The sequence below is a fragment of the Suncus etruscus genome, chromosome 1 (genome assembly GCF_024139225.1).
Source record: "Suncus etruscus isolate mSunEtr1 chromosome 1, mSunEtr1.pri.cur, whole genome shotgun sequence".
Taxonomy (NCBI): domain Eukaryota; kingdom Metazoa; phylum Chordata; class Mammalia; order Eulipotyphla; family Soricidae; genus Suncus; species Suncus etruscus.
The window spans coordinates 198,496,241-198,517,432 of NC_064848.1; the positions used below are offsets into that span (position 1 = coordinate 198,496,241).

The following is a 21,192-nucleotide window of genomic DNA, read 5'->3' on the forward strand; positions in this document are numbered from 1 at the left end:
TTGGGGATGTGGCACATAACTTGTGTCTGTGATTCCCTAGGTTTGAGCCCAGGCTTAAAAAAACAAGTAAATTAATTTTCAATTGTGTCTATCTCTGAGGTATATAATTTTTATGTCCAAAAAGTTGTATGAAAAAAATAAAAATAAAGCAAAAAAGTTGTATTCAAATTTAAAAAAATATTAAAAGATATTCTGGGGCCGGAGAGATAGATAGCATGAAGGTAGAGCGTTGGCCTTGCATGCAGAAGGACAGTGGTTCGAATCCCGTAGGGGCATCCCATAGGGTCCCCCCCAGCAAGCCTGCCAGGAGCATAAGAGCCAGGAGGAACCCCTAAGCGCCGCCGGGTATGACCTAAAAACAAAGAACCAAAAAATTGGGGAAGGAAAAAATAAAGGGCTCTAAGAAGCACCAAAGGCGCGGGCCTAGGAGGCCGATGGTGGAGCGGGCGGGGCGGATGGCGGGGGATGGCTTGGGACTGGCGGATGGACGACGGTATCTATCAGGCGGCGGCGGGGAGGAGGAGGCGGAGGCGGAGGCGGCGGCGGCGGCGGCGGCGGCGGGAGGCGAGGGGGCCCGGGGCGGGCGCGGCTCCTTTAAGGTTGCCGTGGCGACCGCTCGGGCCAGAACGAGGCGCATTGACGTCACCAGCCGCGCGCTGATTGGCTGCGGCGACGGGGCCGTTTCCGGTGGGGCCGCTCGCGCCGCGCTGTGTGTGCGTGGAGACGGCCGCGCTCCGAGACGTCGCCAGCCGCCCGCCGCGCCTCGGCCCCGCAGCCCGCAGCCCGCAGCCCGCAGCCCCGCGCCCCGGCCCCGCCCCCGCGCCGCCGCTTCCGCCTCCAGGCTGGAGGTGAGTGGGCGGGCGGGCTCGGCCGGAGGACGGTCGGCGATCCCCGCCGCCGCCGCCGCCGCCCGTTTGGGGGCGCGGGACCGGCCCAAGATGGCGTCCGGGAGGGAGGGGGAGGGGGAGGGAGGGGGGAGGGAGCGGCCTGCAGGGGGGCGGACGCGCCCCCTCGACCCGCCCTCGCAGATGGGGGGGCCGTCTCCAGGTCTCCCCCCCCCCACCGAGGTCCCGAGGCTCCGAGCAGCTGCAGGGGTGCAGGCCCGCCCCCTCCCCTCCCCCTTTTTCTCCCCTTGTCCCCCTCCCCCTTTCCCTCCCTCTCCTCCCCTGGCCCCCTCCCCTCTCCCCTCCCCCCTTTTCTCCCCTTGTCCCCCTCCCCCTTTCCCTCCCTCCCCCCTCCCCTCCCTTCCCTCCTCCATCGTCTTCCCTCCCCCTCCCTGCCCTCCCCCCTCCCCTTCTTCCCTTTCTCCCCTCCTCCTCTCCATCCTCCTCCCCTCTCCCTTCCCCTCTCCCTCTGTCCCCCTCCCCCTTGTCCCTCCCTCTCCCCTCCCCTTCTTTCCCCCCCTCTGTCCCTTCCATCCCCCTCCTCCCCTCCCCCTCCTCCCTTCCCTCTCTCCCCCTCCTCTCCCCTCCCCATCATCTCCCCCTCTGTCCCCTCCTCCTCTCCATCCTCCTCCCCTCTCCCTTCCCCTCTCCCTCCGTTCCCCTCCCCCTTGTCCCTCCCTCTCCCCCTCCTCTTCTTTCCCCCTCTGCCCCTTCCCTCCTCCCCTCCCTCCCCTCCCTCTCTCCCTTCCCCTGTCCTCCCCATCATCTCCCCCTCTGTCCCCTCCTTCTCCCCTTCCTCCTCCCTCCCCTCTCCCCTTCCCCTCTCTCTGTCCCCTCCCCCATGTCTTTCCCTCCTCCCCTCCCCCTCCCCCTCTCTCCTCCCCCGTTCCTCTCTTCCCTCTCCCCTCCCCCTGCCCTCCCCTCCTCTCCCCCTCCTCCCCTCCCCTTCTCTTCCCTCTCTCCTCCCCCTCGCTCTGTCCCCCTCCTCCCTTGTTCCTCCCCTCTCTCCCCCTCCCTTTCCCCTCCCTCTCTGCCCCACTTCCCTCTGCCCCCTCCCCCGAGGTCCCTTGCTCCCCCTCCTCCCCCTTCCATCCCCTTCTCCCTCCCCATCCCCTACCCCAGGCCTCCCAGCCCCTTGGCCCGGGCCTTGCATGGGGCATCAGGAGCAAGGCCCGGGCCAAGGCGCCTCCGTCTCTTGGGGGCCCTTGGAATCGCAGTCGCTGCACGCCAGCAGCCCTGGAGCTTCTGCTTTGTATTGTTTTATTTTTCTCTTCCCCCTTTCCCTCTTCTGGGAGACCCCCTCGCCTCTCTGCTCTCCGCCCCCACCCCCCCGGGGTTTGGAGTCGAGGCAGTTGGGGGGAACGTCCCCCTTGCCCCCTTCCGTTTCCTTTCTCCATCCTGGCACCTCCCTCCGCCGCCGCCGCCGCCACTACGCCACCACGCCACCGTGGCCGCTCCGGGTTTCTCCACTCGGTTGCACGCACGATCCTTCTTTCCTTCCTTTCTTCCTTCCTTCCTTCTGTCCATCGCTCATCCTCTGCCGTAGTAGGTAGGCCTTCCCCGGGCCCCGCGGTGCAAGAGTTGCTCGAGGTGCGCGCACCCCTTGTCTGTCCCTCGGGGGTGCACCAAGGGTTCCTCTCCCTAGGCCGCCTCAGCACTGCGGATGTCCACGGCCCACCCCAGGCCCGAGAGCTTTTGCCTTGTTGGGGTTTCCTGCAGCGCCTTCTTGGGTGACCCCACCCCGGGGTGGAGGGCACTGAGAAGGGAGAAAAGGGTTTTTTTTTCCTTGGCAGATTTCCCGGGGACGGTGAGGGTTCAGCCAGCAACAGTTTGCCTAAAGTGTTTGGGACCTCTTTTATCTATCTATCTATCTATCTATCTATCTATCTATCTATCTATCTATCTATCTATCTATCTATCTATCTATCTATCATCTATCTATCTATCTATCTATCCATCCATCCATATTTGGGACCTCTTTTATCTATCTATCTATCTATCTATCTATCTATCTATCTATCTATCTATCTATCTATCTATCTATCTATCTATCTAATCTATCATCTATCTATCTATCTATCTATCTATCTATCTATCTAATCTATCATCTATCTATCTATCTATCTATCTATCTATCTATCTATCTATCTATCTATCTATCTATCTATCTAATCTATCCATCCATCCACCCTATCTATATTCCCCTGAGCGCCTAATCCCTTAAGGGAAGGGTTTTTGTCGTTGTTTGAACCCCGATTTCCCAAAGAGTGTTTTTTCAGCGAAGGCTTTGAAGTAGGGAGGGAGATGTTGGGGCCGAGTGGGAATGAGGTGGGGTGGAGAAAGAAGGTCTGTGAAAGGTAAAAATCAACCGTTGGGTTCTTGAAGCTAGATTTGCTTCTAGGAGGACCGGTCATTTCCCTTAAGATCATCAAGGCTGTGCAGTTTGGACAATCTGGGGGTTCCACCCTGTGAATACATGCTTTTCATTCTTGGAGTTTGTTTGTTTGTTTGTTTGATTGATTGGTTTTTTGGTCTGTGCCGTCGTAATTAGCAGGGCCGTCCTCTTCGCCTTATTAAAAACACTTGGTTTCAAACCCATTTGTTCACTTTGACCACTTAGATAGCTGCCCTATAAATTTTACCCACTAGAGGTCTCGAAGTTGAGTGTATTCTCCCAATAATTCTTAGGTGTTTCTGGAAAAATTTCCGCGTGCCTTTTTTATAGCCCATTACAAGGTCCGATTTTTCCATAGTTTTTTTTTTTTTTTTTTTTTTTTTTGGAGGGGGGATTCTTAGATTGCTTGAATTGCACAAAATGGCACGGAAATGGGTTCTCGCCTCAGTAGTTTCTGACCTGCAGAATCGCCTCGCTGACCCTTCATAAGTGCATCCATCCTACAGCGTATGAACTGGGGGGCCATTGTATGTTTCTGTACATTGCGGTGTGGTTCTTTTTCGATGTCCTCTGAGTTAGGTGCCATAATGGCGTCGCAGACTCTTGGCTTAGTCTGCAGTTACTGATTTTTATCATGAAAGTTGTCAAAACACAATGAGTAAGAGGGGAGCCCTTGAGTTGGCTAATTGCTCTGGTCGTTTCCTTCTGCGTTTACACTTAGATTTCACCTCTGTTTTGTGTCCATTAGGGTTGGGAAAGTCGGATCAATACTATTTCAGAGTGGTGCCGCTTTTAATCCTCTTCATTCTATTTTATTTGACATTACGGTAGTTTGAACCTTGTACAGGCTCATTAAATAGAATTATGTCAGAGCCAAACAATGCATGCGTTGTTTGAGTAGTTTTCTGTCCAGATAAAAAATGTTTTGATAATTTTCTATGAAATGTTTTATAGTAAAATACTCTCCCCCCCATTAACTGTTTGCCATCTTCTAGTAATTGTGATCAACTTGAAACTGGGGAAGATTCTGAAATGAGAGGTTGCTTTTAAAGCTCTTAAGAGTTCCTTTGTGTTAGACATTTTTGATGATGCCACTAGTTGGCTACTCAGCTCCCTTGTTCCAGCGGTTTGCTGAGTGACATCTGGCACCCCCCTCCCCCCTCCAGGGAGTTTCGTGGCCAGAATGTCAGATGTTCTTCGTTTGCTTACTTTCGCTTAGAGCTGACTTATGTGCCCTTGGAATTCTCTCTCCTGCTTACCGTCTAACGCATTTCCCACGTCATCATGGTTTCTTTTGCAGGGATAGAATTGAATGAAATTCCCCTGAGGTCTGACTCCTCAGTTACCCGCCTCTGCAGGGGATAGAGGCTGGCACTTCCTCCCAGGAGCTCAGAGCTTTGCTGATCTTGTAGCAAGACCTCCTGGCAACGCTGCTTTTCTGCACCCTTGATTCCTTTGCCCTCCCTCTCCTCCCTTTAGAAAAATAAAAACCTATAATCCTAGAAAAGTGAACCCGGTGACTCAGTTGCCTAATGAATCCCTCAAGCTGCAGGCCCGGATGTCGTTGCACTTTTTCCTTTCTCTAAAGTGTCTAAATTTATTATTTTTCCTTGTAGAAAACCATGGCGTCTGGCAGCAGTGCCTGTGAGGAGGAGCGCAGCCTCCGGGAATGCGAGCTCTACGTCCAGAAACACAACATCCAGGCCCTGCTCAAAGACTCTATTGTGCAGTTGTGCACGGCCAGGCCTGAGAGGCCCATGGCTTTCCTCAGGGAGTACTTTGAGCGACTGGAGAAGGTAAAAATAAGCTGAGGGCTGTGGCGCCCACCTCACTCCCGTGTTGAGCGATTGCTTCAGAATGTCACTGGAGGGGGAAGGAATTTGGATCCACCGTTTTCAAACAGAACTTTGGAAACAAAGCAGCCACATTTCCTTGGCTACCAGAGGACTTCAGACATATTTAGTTCCTTGGTCAATTTTTTTTTGAGCTACCCCTGGCCAGTGTTCATTGGTTATTCCTGCCTTTGTGCTCAGAAATCGCTCATGACAGGCTCGGGGGAGTCATAAGGGATTTCTGGGATCAAACCCACATCCAGCCCTGGTTGGCCGTGTGCAAGGCAAATGCCCTACTGCTGTGCTATCACTCCAGCCCCTCCTTGGTAACATACACTCAAAGTGGAACTAGCCGAAACAAATGGTTGATACTTTATCAGAAGAGTTAGAGCAGTTCTAAGAAGTGGAAAGTTCTACCGTTATTAAAAGCAATTAATACACATTTTTTAAAACAGGTCGAAAGTAATTTTAACCCTTTTAAAATTTTCACTTTAGACATTCTGAATTCGTGCAGACTGCTTTATTATGTCTCGAGTGGACTGTAGAAGAGTGACTAAGTGTATTATGTTAAAATTGTTAATCAGGTTTTACTTTATACAGTTTTGTTGACCACATAAAGTCATGGTCTGGACCTATTTCCTTTTGAAAAAAAAATGAACTCAGTTATTAATAGTTTTGTGCATTCTGAATGTGTATTTCACTATCACCTACTAAGTATGTGGTATATTTTACAAGAAAAATGATACAGCAGAGACCCTGAATTGCTGATTGTTTTGTTTGACTTACTCTATAAAGTAGCTAAGTTTACAGATTTTTTTAAATGCATGTGGAAGTCCTGATATGGTTCATAAAGATCAGGAGCCAGTGGAGGTATTTCTTAGGGGATTGTTAGTTGTATAATAGAAATATTTGTATTTTCCATTGGTTTGGACAGTTTTGTAGGCTACTAAAATAAGCTACTAAATTTTGCTAATTTGCTACTAAAATAAGCTCTTGATGCTAAAGATTTAAAGGAATGTTTGGAAGGTTCTGTGATTACCTGTTTGCTATTATTTTCTTGAAAAGATTGTTAGTTAAAATAAGTACCGTGATTAGAGGAATTTCTAATAGCTGAGTACTCACCAGTCATGTAGCTTTGCTGTCTTGGAATTGTCTCGGAGTCTGATTTTCTCTTAAGCAATTTTTACGTAGTAAAGCACTGTGGAGCCAGGCTGCTGTGGGCGTTCCTTGTTTTGAAATACGTGAGTTCCTGGAGATCTGATTTTGAAATGGGTCACTGTAAGGCGATCCCTCTTCCCTTTGGACATCAATAGAAGCCATCAAATGAGGGGACGAAGGTGGTGAGAACATGGAGTGCGTCTTATTTTAGGGAGTGTCGAATTCCCTCTGCCAGTTGTAAAGGGTGTACTTAAGATAGCACGGTTTAAGCGCTAAGGGGAGAATGAAAAAACTGATTTGCCTCGTTGTAATTGGAAATTGTAGATTTATTAGTTGTTTTGGCTTTGCCGCTTTTTTTTAATAATTTATTTAAGCACCTTGATTACAAGAAAATGTAACCATTTTTTAGTTTTTCAGAAACCATTTGTAGTTGGGAATTAAGTCATGGAATGTACACCACCCTTCACCCTGCCATCAGTTTTGGCTTTGTCTCTTAATAAAAAGTCACACTTAGCACTTTTGTAATTTATGCATATTTTTGCTCATGTGCATATGTGTTGCTTTTGCCAGGGTCAAGTTAAAGTGTCTTGAAAGCAGCTAGATTCTCACTTTTCAGCAGATTCCGTAGATTTTGTATGTTAGATGTTTGGTTTTTATAGTTGAAAATACACACATTCATTCATTCCCCTGCCTTCCTTTGTTAATTAACCATAAGGCTCCTGTTACTGCTTGCTCCCTTTTAACTGCTCTCTGAAAAACACCATAACCCTTTACGGTTGGCCCACGGGAAACTATTGCTGCTGCATTTATGGCAGTCTCCCATCTGGAATTGGAGACCTCTTTCATGAAAATACGTTTATTAGAACCTCGCCAGACTCAGGAGAGGAATTTTAACAGTTATAATCATTGAGTATCTTGCGCTAGGTTGTGTGAAGCACTTACAGTCTTCCATAGTCTTCGTTTTAAATGTGAGGTAGAGGATTAACAGTTTTACAGAGGAAACAGGTTAAAAGCAATGAAGTGAGAAGCACCCCCAGCCTCCATGTTTTACTTTTAAAAAGAATTTACAATGAATAAACTTGTGCATATATCATTTTACACATATGCACACTTTAGATTAATTCTGGGGTTGAATTCTTGGATATTGGATCGATCAAGAAGTAAATGTAATTATGGGACTGGAGAGATAGCATGGAGGTAAGGCATTTGCCTTGCATGCAGAAGGATGGTGGTTCGAATCCCGGCATCCCAGAGTCCCGTCCCCTGAACCTGCCAGGAGCAATTTCTGAGCGTATAGCCAAGAGTAACCTGAGTGCTGCCAGGTGTGACCCAAAAACTAAAAAAGAAAAAAAATAAGTGTAATTATGTAAACAACACTTTGTTATTGTTACATTTTTCTCATTGTTTTTTTCCTTTACAATTTATAAATCTATAGAATTGAAAAATAAGTTGTTATCCTGAAATGTGGCTTTTTTTATTTTATTACCAGTGGAAAGCACAAGTACTTCCTTGATTATTTCATTCTAGACTTTGCTTTCTGCTTGTGTATAGTTCTTGTATTTGTCTTGATGTCAAAAACAGGGCCAGGAACCATGCAGGAGAATAAGTAGGCAACTTGATTTCTTTCTTATAATTCCCCCTCACCCCCCTTAAACACACACACCCCATGGCCAGAGATAAAGTCAACCCTGATTCCATACTATGTAGTCCCCTGAGCACTGTCTGGAGGGGCCCCAAAATCAAAGACAAAAATGTTTTGTTTTCAACAATGAGTAGATGCTCATCTTACATAGAATTTGGCTTTCTGTTTTTTGAGCTACACCTGGGGCTGCTCCCAATGGAGAAAAGTTTGCTTGTGAAGTGAGAGAGAGAGAGGAGAGATGGATTGATTGGGATTTTGGTTTTCTGTTGTGATGTTTCTTTTTGGACTACTGGTTCTGTGCTCTAGGGTCACACCAAAACTGCAGTGCCAGGAATCTAATTAGATGAACTGTAGGAGGGCAAATGCTTTAACCCCTATACTAGGGCCCTAGAATTTGAAAGATTATTTAGGAAACTAATGGAGAGAGTCAAATGAATGAGAAAGACTCTAGTCAGATAAATAGTTACTCTTTACTATAGATGGAGATTTTTTAAAAAATTTGTTTTGTTTTGGTTTTGGTTCAACACCCAGCAGAGCTTCCGGACTTATTCCTGGCTCTGTGCTTAGGGATCCCTCCTGCGGGGTTTGGGAGACCATGTGGAATGCTGGGCATCAACCTAACTGGGTGGGCAAGGTAAATGCTTTACCTATCTCTTCGGCCTATGACATTTCTTTGTTTTCTTTTTTTTTTGATTTTTGGGCTACACTTGGTGAGGCTCGGGTTACTTTTGGCTATGCGCTCAGAAATCACTCCTGGCTTGGACCATATGGGATGCCGGGGCATTGAACTGTGGTTTGTCCTAGGTCAGCCACGTGCAAGGCAAATGCCTTTTGGCCTGTGTCACTGCTCCGCCCCCCATGAGATTTCTTTTTAAGCTTTTAGATATCAATAATATGAAAATTATAAGGGTTGGAGAGATAGTACAGGAGCAAGGCTCTTTCTTGCCTTGCTTGTGCCCCACCTAAGTTCTATCCTTGGTACCCCACATATCAAGCTCAGATCTGGGGTTAAGCCCTAAGCACAGCCAGGTGTGGCCCAAAAGTCAAAATGAGGAAAACCAAACATATAAATTGTCTTTGGGCCACACCTATTGTCACTCAGGTTACTCTGCACTCAGAAACTGCTCCTGGAGGGTTGGAGGACCATATGGGATCTTGGGGATTGAACCACGGTCAACCACGTGCTAGGCAAAACGCCCTATTTCTGTGCTATCACTCAGGCCCCGGTATATGTATTTCTTCTGTATATGAGTTAAGGTTTTAAAAGCAGGTGAATTGGTTTGCTTCCTTTTCAGTGGTAAGCCCTGATGGTAAAAATACTTCTTGCTGTTCAGGGGAGAAAGAAGTACTAGATCTTATTTAAACTCCTGGTTCTCATCTTACCATTAGTTGCCTTCATTTGAGAGGAGCCAGCTAAACTATGGACCCCACAGACTTCGGTGTACTGTTGGTTTGCCTCCTCCCCTTGCCTCTTGGAGATTCAACTTGCTAGTAGATCTTTAGGAGGGCCAGGGATTGGCTTGGAGCACACATTTTCCATGTGTGATGCTCTTTGTTCAGTCCAGCCACAGCCCCATGATAATAAAACTAGAGCAGCATGCTTCTGGAACTAATGAAATAATCCAGCCGTCTAGATCTTCTTGGCTTACTGCCCTCTTTCAGTTGTTGCTTCTAGATGGCGTCTTTGAGTGGCCGATCTGGTTCAATCTGCAACAGCAGACTGAGAGCCCCAACTCTCAGGGTTTGGTTTGCATTGTTAACCGTGATCCGAATTACAGATAATTGTTGTCCGTGTGGTCACAATGAGTAGCTCGTTCTTTACTTGAGGGCATTTCTCCGGGTACTAATGGTTTTTGTTGACAGTGAAGTGTAGCATAGCTAAGCGTAGTGTCTGAGAAACATTTGAGGGCTTTCTTCACAGAGCATTTTTTTTTTTTGAACTGGACCTTCCCCTGTTTTTCCCCTGTGGAATTGACACTTCCCTCTTACTGTCCTGTGTTTCTAAGTGGAAGAGATTTTTTTTTAAAATATCTTTAAGCACCATGATTACAAATACATTTGGGTTTTAGTCATAAAAAAAAAAATCCCCCTTCCCCAGTGCAACCTTTCCATCACCAAGTCACCAATGCCCTCCATCTCCTTCCTCCCCCACCCCCTGCTTGTCTTCGAGACAGCATTCTATTTCTCTTACTACCACTGTCATGATTGTTGTTAGTGCAGTTATTTTTCTAACCACTCTTTGTGGTCAGCTTCATACCGAGGGGTAGCCCGCATCTCTTATTGTCTCTGGGTATTAACATACTGTTCTTTTTTCTTAAATCCTACAGATGAGTGAGACTATTTTGTGTCTATCTCTCCCTCTGACTTATTTCACTCAGCATACTAGTTTCCATGTCCATCCATCTATAGGAAAATGCCATGATGGCTGCATAATATTTCGTTTTTTATATGTACCACAGTTTCTTTAGCCATTCATATGTTGAAGGGTACCTTGGTTGCTTCCACAGTCTGGGCTGTTGTTGGGCTGGAGAGATAGCATGGAGGGTAGGGCATTGCCTTGCATGTAGAAGGATGGTGGTTTGAATCCCAGCGTCCTATATGGTCCCCCAAGCCTGCAGGGAACTATTTCTGAGTGTAGAGCTAGGAGTAACCCCTCAGCGCTGCCAGTTGTGATTCCCCCTCCCCCCCACAAAAAAAGCCCAGAGTCTGGCTATTGTAAATAACGCTGCACTGAATATAGGTGTGAGGAAGGCACTTTTATATTGTGTTTTTGTGTTCCTGGGGTATATCCCTAGGAGTATAGAGTGGATGAGATTTGATACGTTTTTTTGACCTAGGCCAACATGGAAGGAACCTAACCGTGTGTTGAGAGGGCTTCATTGAACCTGTTTGTGCTTTTAGGAAGAGGCCAAACAGATCCAGAATCTGCAGAAAGCGGGCTCCCGCACTGACTCGAGGGAAGATGAAATCTCCCCTCCGCCCCCCAACCCAGCGGTCAAGGGTCGGCGGCGGCGTGGGGCCATCAGCGCTGAAGTCTACACGGAGGAGGATGCCGCGTCTTATGTTAGAAAGGTAACGATGCTAGGTGAAGAGAAGATGGTGCTGGCACCAGTCTTTGGGGACTGCATGTGTTATTCGGAAAACGTGAAATAAGAAAGGATGGCTTGGGGATGTGCAGTTTCTGGATGCAGACGAGCAGATTTCTTGAATAGCAAGTTACCTGCAGGAATGACTCTATACAACATTTTGATAGTTGCATAGTTTCAAAACAGCTTCTAGTAATTGCATTGATGGCATTTGTAGTAGAAATAGGTGATTTCGCTCTTTCCCCCCCTGAACCATGTTAATTTTTTTGTTGTTGTTGTTGTTCACTCCTTGTGCTCAGGAGCTACTTCTGGCTCTGCGCTCAGGAGTCGTTCCTGGCAGGCTCGGGGAATCATGGGATGCCGGGATTCGAACCCAGGGTCCATCCTGTGTTGGCCACGCGCAAGGCAAAAGGCCTTATCGCTGTGCTATCGCTCGGGCTCCCCATGTTAATTTTTTAATACCGTATGCTTCTTGTTGTGGCTTATAAACCTTTATACTCTAATTGTGATTCATTCATTGTGTCGGCCTGTCCTTCCAAGTTTTGCTATTTGCCTGAAATGGGAACAGGATTGTCCTTGGCAAGAAGCTCCTGAAACTCAGTTCACAGTTTAAAAAAAAGTCATAAAACTGCTTTGTTTTTCCTCACTAATGATCTCGATGAAGATGTTTTTGGTCTGTTTGTTCAGTTGTTGACTGGGAACCAAATACCAGCCTTTCAATACCACCCTGGCTGTAGACAGGAGATTAATTTGCCAGTATTTGCTGAGTCCTTTCTGAATCAAAGACCGGTGCAATTTGCGTTGTGTTAGAAATAATTGAACTTCAAGCAGACTTGGTTAAATACCGCATTGAATTGAAGTGCAGCTTCTAAACATGAAATGCAATTTTTTAAATGGAGTTGCCACTTGTTCTTTTATTCTTTTCTAGGTTATACCAAAAGATTATAAGACAATGGCTGCTCTAGCCAAAGCCATTGAAAAGAATGTGCTGTTTTCACATCTTGATGATAATGAGAGAAGGTAGGGACCGATCCTTTGTTATATTTTTGGTATAGTGGTCGGGTGTCCCCAACTAGCCTCTCTGTTACACGGTGAGAGATTTTGAGAGATCATTTATCTGATAACAACTCAGGCCGAAAATCTGGGATCTTAAATTCTAAGGGCAGTGTTTGAAGTCAACGGAGAGCTCCTGAAATGTAACCTGAATCCACTTTCCCTTGCAGTGATATCTTTGATGCCATGTTTCCAGTTTCCTTCATCGCTGGAGAGACAGTTATTCAGCAAGGTAAGGCCTGCTCTGGTGGCATGTGACGGGAATGCAAGAAGGGATGAGGAGTCTGTGGAGGAACTCAGTTGAAGCTGGTTTTCTTTCAGCCATGTCATTTTCTTCTGTGGTGTCCTTTTGGTCTCAGTTTTGAAATTTAAAGTCTGAGCTGAGAGTGAACTTTCCTTTAAGGACTAATATATTCCAACTGTTTGATATTGTATTATTTATGGTGGCTGTTTGAAGGAAATTCCTGCATTTTAATTTAGAAGGTTGTAAGGAATTGAAAACAGTCTAGATTCCACTTGTAATTTGGTTTGCTAATTTTAGTTTGGGGACCATAACCAGCAGTGCTCGAGGACCTTGCAGTGGTAGAGATTAAGCCTGGGCTTCATTCCTGCAAACGTGCTTAGCCTCCAGTTCTCCTGCTCCTTTTATGTTGATAGGTTTTAGGATTTCCTACAAACACTTCTTTTATTATATTAACCACTTATTTATAAAATGTTGTACCTTCTGCCAATTTTCTTTTAATAGTTTTTTATTTTTTGGATCATACTGACTGATCTTTTACCCAGAAGAATAAAGATCACTTCCTTATTTATTTGTTCTTGATATCTTCAGAGACTAGTGGGAAATTCACTAGTTTTCTACTTAGTGAGTCTGTACTTTACTATTGTTTCTTGTTTTATGTTACAGATCACAATGTAGTAGTTATTTTGGTATATATATGTGACTTTATAACTTTTTTTCAGTAGTATTCTTCATTAAAAAGATAAACAGAACAGTTGTATGATCTTTAAAATATGTCTTTGAAGTTCGAAGACACTTGTCTTGTGTGTGGTTCCCATACTTGGCACTCCATTGGGATTAAGGGGCATGTTTTGCATTTCACAGATGCCATTTTGATTCCTAGCACCATATGGTTCTCTGGTGTATGGCCCTGGAGTCACCTCTGGGTACTGCTGGGTGGCTGGAGGTAGTTCTTGGCACCATAGGCCTGGTAGTACCCCATCCTTTGGCCCTCCCATTGACTGAACCGCAGGCCTTTTGGGTTGAGAATCACTGAGAAGCGTACCGAGAATTCCCCACTCCCAAGCACCCTGTGGGATGCCAAAACTAAAAAACGAACAACTTAAGGTTTGAAAGTTTCTTAAAAACTGTTAATAACAATTCTTTGTCTTATCGCACTACTGTAAGTTGATTGTTACATATCAGTTACATGGTTTGTGTTTAATTTGTAATGTTTCTTAACTTTTTTTACTCTTAGGTGATGAAGGGGATAACTTCTACGTGATTGACCAAGGAGAGATGGATGTAAGACTTAAAAATATTGAACATGTTGATAATATAATAGTCATTGTGTTGATGCCATTGTAGAACATCTAAGTCAAATGTTATCAACCTTTGACAGAATAGAAAAAAATTTTAATATAGTTTAGATAATAGGGATGCAACAATAGTGTTTGAAGTTTTCTGAATATTGATGTACTGTTACTGCATACCATACTGCATATCCAAGTGCTGTGACCCTACCCTTTCCTATGTTACCTTTAGTCCCATAGTTCTTTCTACTTCCCCTTTCTTGGTCATTTGTTGATGGACAGGGGAAGTTTTTTTGCACACTGTCACCTCCCTGAGTACATGTTTTTGAAGTACTACTCCAGCTGTTTTCCCCTGTTCCTATGGTCACCTTAGGCTTCTACCCCCAAATCTGGCACTGTCAGTTCTCTCTCTATTCCAGTATTCAAGATTTTTATTACCATATATACTCGAGAATAAGCCAACTCCTTCTCCCCCCAATTTTACCCTAAAAAACTGGGAAAACTTAGTGACTCCAGTATAAGCTGAGGTGGAAAATGCAGCCGCCATTGGTGAAATTTAAAAATAAAAATAATATACCCAAAACAATTATAATAATTGAGATATCAGTAAATACCTGACTACATTTACAATACATGATTGTTTGATATACTGTATACTATTAATGAACCACATTAACCCAAAAGTATTCAATGGCAACTTTAATAAAGTGAATAAACCATTTAAGACAGTAAGTGGGGCTGCATAATATTCCATTGTGTATATGTACCACAGTTACTTTAGCTATTTATCTGTTGGGAGGGATTTAGATTTAAATGCTGTTTGTATTTGGAACCAATTCTTTGCTATTGTGATTTAGGTCTATGTTAACAATGAATGGGCAACCAGTGTTGGGGAAGGAGGGAGCTTCGGAGAACTTGCTTTGATTTATGGAACCCCTCGAGCAGCCACTGTCAAAGCAAAGACAAATGTGAAATTGTGGGGAATTGACCGAGACAGCTATCGAAGAATCCTTATGGTAAGTCACCTTGAAGTTTTGTTGAAGGAATATTAGTACAAAGTGAAAATGAGATTATTCTTTGCTATTGGAATGGACTTGAGTTACATTGCATTCAAAGTCCAGTTTGTCATTCATTGTATTGGTTAAGCCTCATCTTTTAGAACAGAAATTGTCCAGAATGGCACAAAGTAGAAGAGGGTAGTGGTGATGGTTATTTCTCCATTTGCTGATAGTCAAATCTTCATTTACAGTGAATTCTAACTTGCTGCTAACACATAAAGTTGTTCTAGCCCTGTATAAGAAGTAATCAGCATTCTTTACAGAAAGGGGTTATTCACAGTGCAAATGACATATTTCTTCTTGTGAAAGGAATAAAATAATAAAACCATGGGAATTGTTATGATAGTGATAGGCTGAGAACTTTGCAACAAATTTACTGAGTGCCTTCAACAACATTGTAGTTATTGCCAAATGTGATTTTGAATTAACAGTTTGGGCAGTGTCAGTGCTGGATACTATGCTGGCTTTTGTAATTCAAAATTTTCTGTGTTAGTGTGTTTATAAATTATCAAGGCACTTTGTAAGGACTTGTAAGGATTAGCTATTTATAAGGAATAGCTATTACAGAGACCTGTGTATTTCCATTTCCCTTTACCAAGAGAGTGGAGGGAAAGCAAGAAAGAGAACAGACCCTTTTTTTGTAGCAATGGATACGTTGGTTAAGGCACTTCTATTTTTTGTGGTGGATTAGGTTTGTGGGGGCAGCATCATGGGCTTGAAATATGAATATATATATATTTATATATATATTTATATATATATTGTTGTTGTTGTTGGAGGCAGTGGGGACCACTATTGTTCAGGGGATCCGAAATCTTGATGGTTCACTGTTACAATCTGAGGAGGTGCTTCTCTGTGGCCCCGTGATGCTGGGACCAGAAACATTTCATGCAATTAGTACTCTGGTGTATGTAGTGTTGGGATGGGCTTTCACTATCTCCCCAGCCCCCTTAATTATCCCTTTTATTTTGGAAAGTACCGTATTTTCTGGCATATAAGACGACCCCCTACTTATCCTTTTAAAATAAAGGGTTTGGGGGCTGGAGAGATAGCATGGAGGTAGGGCGTTTGCCCTTCATGCAGGAGGTCATTGGTTCGAATCCCGGCGCCCCATATGGTCCCCCGTGCCTGCCAGGAGCAATTTCTGAGCCTGGAGCCAGGAATAACCCCTGAGCACTGCCGGATGTGACCCAAAAACCACACACACAAAAAATAAATAAAAAAATAAAGGGTTTGGGCTATATTTGCTGTATAAGACTACCTCTCTTTTAACGCACACCAAATGGAAATTAAAAAACATAAGCGAAAAAGAGGAGAACCCTCCCTCAAGGGTTAACAGTACATGTTTAATAAAGATAGACTTTGGAGTGCCAACAATCATTTTACATTTGTCATTTGTAGTGAGTGACTCTGATTTTTTTAATTGATCTACATTGAGAGCAGGGAGGGGGGGCTCCTCCAAGAGCAGCTGGCTGGGATGCAGTAATTAATAGGACAATGAGAGGGAGACAAAGCACCTCCTGTGTCCCATAAAAGCTGAACAGAGGACTGAGCACTAGAAAGCCGCATACCACTGATGATACCCGGCCGCTGCGGCGCTCTGTAACTCAGCTCCTCTGTGTGCCCTGAAAGATTAATCAGGACAAGCAGTGGACTGAGTGATGACGGCTGGCAGCTGGATGGGATGCGGAGGTAAGAAGGGCGGATCACTCGTCCTGAAGCTGGATTAAGTTTTGGCATGCCGTATACCGGCGTATAAGACGACCCCCGACTTTTAAGAAGTTTTATAAATGGGTCAAAAAGTCGTCTTATGTGCTGGAAAATATGGTAAATCATTTGCTGGTTGGCATTTCACTGGGTGTTTCTAGGAACTTCCAATGGCCACAGCTGATCTTTTTAGGCCTAGTTTACTGAGAGCTTTTCAGTATGGGCCGTTTTCAGAAGAAAGTACTAGTCATATATCACACAGCAAACAGCAGCCACAGGTTTATTCTTCCCAAGCTCAGAAATATAAAATCATTTCTTTCTGTAGTTACTGTTCCATAGCATTACATGAGACACGTTTTTGAGATGTGACTTTGTACTTTTATTTTTAGGGAAGCACACTGAGAAAGCGGAAGATGTACGAAGAATTTCTTAGTAAGGTGTCTATTTTAGGTGAGTTTTGGAAGATTCAGGGAATCATTAAATGCTGGAATGTCATTGATCTTCCAGTAGAATATAACTATTTCCTTGAAACTACTTAGGGTATCTTAAATTGCTGGTAGTTTATGGGTTACTATGTAAAACTTACGGTGTTTTTATTTGCCGGAGTTGTAGTTTAAGTTCTTCCAAGTCTGTTCAATTTGCCACTTACGTGATGAGCCTCCTAGTGAGAAATGATCAGGCTTAGTAACAGCTTTCTGGAGTTATGTCTCATTTTTGGAGAGCCAGAAAGATGAGACGTGTCCTGGCTGAGGGCCGTTACTTCCTCTGTGACACCTGTCTCTGATGCTCAGTCACAACTCATTGATGAAAGAGTGGGAGTGTTTATAGGAACACATTTTCTTTGAAGGTCTTGGCTCTTTTTCTCTGAAGAAATACTACAGTCTGCATTTTTTGAGTAAATGCGTAAAGCAGGCTAACTGGACTCAGACTATCTTTTTTTGGGAAGGGAAATGGTGAGTTTCAGCAGGTTAGACTGGCCTTTGGGATCAAAGGTTTTTTTTGTCTCATTCTTGGTTCTATAAATAAATTCAACTGCAGATTTAAATTGATAAGGCATTTTCTGAACTTGAGAAGAGTCTGAGTGGTGATCCTGGCTTTGGGTCTTTTAATTTGGGGGTTTAATTTGCACTCATGGTAGTCTCCAGGACCTCATAAGGATTACATTTAAAAATTGCTTTCCCATTAGGAGCAGCTCAGTGAACGTGGTGATTGGGCTACTGTCACAAGGGATTGAAGAGTTGCTTTTACTAGAACCAAACGCAGGTGCTATGTTGATTCTTAGACACCGTAGGATATTGAGTGGACATAGCTATGGGGGTGAGTCTCTGTACTTTGTGCAACAGCAAAATGGTAGAGAGAATTTCTCTTGCCTCTTAGAATCTCTGGACAAGTGGGAGCGTCTCACTGTGGCTGATGCACTGGAGCCTGTCCAGTTTGAAGACGGGCAGAAGATTGTGGTTCAGGGAGAACCAGGAGATGAGTTCTTCATCATTCTAGAGGTAAAGGACTCTGCGCTTGAGTTGTTAAAAAGTTGTGTACTGTAAGTGAATGGAAAGGGCTAATGTCTATATGTCCTTGGAGTTTTTTTTTTTTTTAAGAATCCCTAATCATTTTATTTGAAAACAGTCCTGTTTCAAAAGCTGTTGGGCTTTTCTGCTTGGCTACCATACTTCAATGTGTTTGAGTCAGAATTTTGGAAGGGCTCTTTTTTTTTTTTTTGCGGGGGGGTGGGGGGGGAGGCATGGGTGGACCACACCTGGTAGTGCTCAGGGGTTACTCCTGGCTCTGTGCTCAGAAATTGCTCCTGATAGGCTCGGGGGACCATATAGGATACCAGGGATCAAACCCGGGTCTGTCCTGGGTCATCTGTGTGTGTAAGGCAAACGCCCTACCGCTGTGTTATATCGCTCTGGCCCCTTAATGGAATCCAATTCTGACCTGATGATTCTGTTTTCATCATGTGAGAGCCAAACAATTCAGCTATTTATCAGAAAGATGAGATGGTTCTCAGTATATCTTGGTTCAAGTCATGCATTTGGACTATTTGCCAAATAAAGATGGATCAAAGAGATCAAATGATCGTATCTTTTAAATGACAAAAGGTACTAATTCACTCCTTTACAACCTGTGGGAATGTCAGGTCTTCTTGCCATAATGCAGATCCAAATGGCAGGTTTTCTGTGACCATGGTTCCAGTGATTTCTGGTTTTACTTAAACCAAAACAAATATTTCCTGGTTTTATTGAAGCCAAGAAGTCAGGCAGGTGTTTGGACTGGGCCAAGTGTTGACTAATTTAGGTTTCTGAGCCATCAGGTTTTTCTCACAGCTCTGTCCTGTCATTAGATAGTCACGGAAAGTCGTGAGATGACTAAGTGTAGAATTCCTGTAAAACTAGTTAAAAAAACAAAACAACAAACAGAAAACTTTAAGTTCCTGATTGTGATGAGCAGGCACTGATACTCATGCAGTGGTTCATCTCTTCCTTCTTGTTTTTGTCATAGTAATACAGAATTGGTTTTTGTGTGGGGCCACTTACTGAGGTGCTCAGGGTCTACTCCTGGCTCTGCACTCAGGAATCACTCTTTATGCTGCTTATGGGGGTCCTCTGGGATGCTTTGGATCAAACTTGTGTTGGCTGCATGCAAGGCAAATGTCTCTGCAGTGTACTACACTCCAGCCCCTGGTATCAAAGTTTTTTTTTTGGGGGGGGGGGTTGCAAATAGGTAAAATTGCATAGGATATTTTAAATGATGCCCTAGATTTAAGGTCTCTTGCTTTTGATGATTTTGTTCCAGGGCTCCGCAGCTGTGCTGCAGCGTCGGTCAGAGAACGAGGAGTTTGTGGAAGTGGGAAGATTGGGGCCTTCTGATTATTTCGGTAAGTGGGTTGCCACACAGTTTCTTTCCATCACCTCTCAGGTGGCAGAACAGAATTCTGACAAAACTTCAGAATTTTCTGACTTATAGGTTTTTTAAATTTTTTCATTCTCTCTTTTTTTTAATCTTTATTTAAACACCGTTATTACAAACATAACTGTAGTTGGGTTTTGGTCATAAAAAGAACACCCCCCTTCACCAGTACAACATTCATACAACTAGTTCATCCCATATCCCTCCACCCACACCCCCTGCCTGTATTCGACACAGGCATTCTACTTCTCTCACTCTTTAACATTGTCATGGAAGTTGTTATGTTCTAACTGCACTCACCCTTCCTTGAGGTGAGCTTCATATCGTGAGCCAGTTCTTCTGGCCCTCATCTCTGGGCATTATTACAATGATGTCTTTTTTTTTGGTTTTTGGGCCACACTCAGCGTTGCTCAGGGGTTACTCCTGGCTGTCTGCTCAGAAATAGCTCCTGGCAGGCACGGGGGGGGACCATATGGGACACCGGGATTCGAACCAACCACCTTTGGTCCTGGATCAGCTGCTTGCAAGGCAAACGCCGCTATCTCTCCGGGCCCTACAATGATGTCTTTTATTTTTCTTAAAATCCATAGATAAGTGAGACTATTCTATCTCTCTCTCTCTCCCTCTGACTTACTTCACTCAGCATAATAGTTTCCATGTCCATCCATATATTGGAAAATTTCGTAATTTCATCTCTCCTGACTGCATAATATTCCATTATGGCTATGTACCACAGTTTCTTTTGGTGTACAGTTTTAAATTTCAGTCTTTTACTTTCTCTCACTAACTCTTTAACTTTGAGACTGGAGCCTCGCCTCTGTGCTCTTGTCACTGAATGTCCCCTAACCAATGACCCTGCCTCCCCCCGGCCACTGGCAAGTCTGGAAGTGCAGCCGGCCTGTACTGTATGGAAGGGCGCAGGGGAGCTTTTACCCTGCCCTCATCCTTCTCTCACCGCCCACACCTGTCCCCCCTCTAGGTGAGATTGCTCTGCTGATGAACCGTCCTCGGGCCGCAACGGTGGTGGCGCGGGGCCCACTCAAGTGCGTCAAGCTGGACCGACCGAGATTCGAACGTGTTCTGGGCCCGTGCTCAGACATCCTGAAGCGAAACATCCAGCAGTACAACAGTTTTGTGTCTCTTTCTGTCTAAAACCTACCCGACCCCCTGCACTTCCCTGTCTTCCCCCCTCCTGTCCTGGCTTCTTGCCCCTGCTTTCTTGCCCCTCTTTGCAGCGCCACATGGCCACTGGCATTGCACCTTCTTGTCTGTTCCTGTTAAAAGTTGCTTTTCTGGCACCCATTTTTAATTTGGAGCATTTGCAGAGTGCTCAGGCACAGTTAAATAAACAGAGTTCTCTGGAGTCCTGGCTGGTACTGCTTCTCTCTGTGCAGTGTGTGCCAGGCTTCTTGGTGCGGGCACCTTGCTGAACCTGGTGAATTTACCATAGAGCAAAAGATGTAACGGTGCAAGACATTGTGAGTGACCCCATTTTTCCAGGTACAGGCATAGTTGAGGCTGTGGCCATAGATGCTGTATTTCTCAAGATGAAAGGAGTTCTCATTAAGCACTAAGGAGAAGTAGATCTAGAAAACCCTTGGAAGCAGAAGAACATCTGCCTGTATTCTAGATCAAGGTGGAAAGATGCTCTTTTCTTCACTAATTGTTAGATGAAGATGCTATTTAGTTTTTTCTTTTTTTCCCCCTTTTAACCAGAATTTCTGTTTGTAGTCAAGCTGTTCTGCCTGGTTTTGTTTTTGCTGAAAATTTGAAGTCCATGTAGGAGTGGCTCTTTACCTTTACCTGTCCTTTTTTGAGTTTGAAACCAGGTCCTAGATTGGAATTCTGATTTAATTCTGTCTCAGCTCACAGAATTCTGATTAGACCATTATTTATCCAGCTAGTGCCAAATGCTGACCATCAGATGTTGAACT

The 21,192-nt window shown here is 44.7% G+C and overlaps 1 protein-coding gene across 1 annotated transcript; it reads left to right on the plus strand.

Annotated features, from left to right (window-relative positions):
- The first annotated feature begins 799 nt into the window (after positions 1 to 799).
- On the plus strand, positions 800 to 20,621 carry PRKAR1A (protein kinase cAMP-dependent type I regulatory subunit alpha). Its single transcript, XM_049780468.1, has 11 exons — positions 800 to 848; positions 4,896 to 5,075; positions 10,813 to 10,983; positions 11,926 to 12,017; positions 12,221 to 12,282; positions 13,529 to 13,575; positions 14,441 to 14,599; positions 16,738 to 16,798; positions 17,726 to 17,847; positions 19,145 to 19,226; positions 20,238 to 20,621. The coding sequence occupies exons 2-11, from the start codon at positions 4,902 to 4,904 to the stop codon at positions 20,408 to 20,410; spliced, it is 1,143 nt and encodes a 380-aa protein (XP_049636425.1). The 5' UTR covers positions 800 to 848; positions 4,896 to 4,901; the 3' UTR covers positions 20,411 to 20,621.
- Positions 20,622 to 21,192: the final 571 nt, after the last annotated feature.

Excerpts from the sequence above, each read along its gene's own strand:
- PRKAR1A (XM_049780468.1), top strand. The coding sequence starts at position 4,902 with ATGGCGTCTGGCAGCAGTGCCTGTGAGGAGGAGCGCAGCCTCCGGGAA. Across the intron at positions 12,018-12,220 it reads CTTGATGATAATGAGAGAAG|TGATATCTTTGATGCCATGT; the intron begins GTAGGGACCGAT and ends TTTCCCTTGCAG. Across the intron at positions 16,799-17,725 it reads TAGTAAGGTGTCTATTTTAG|AATCTCTGGACAAGTGGGAG; the intron begins GTGAGTTTTGGA and ends CTTGCCTCTTAG.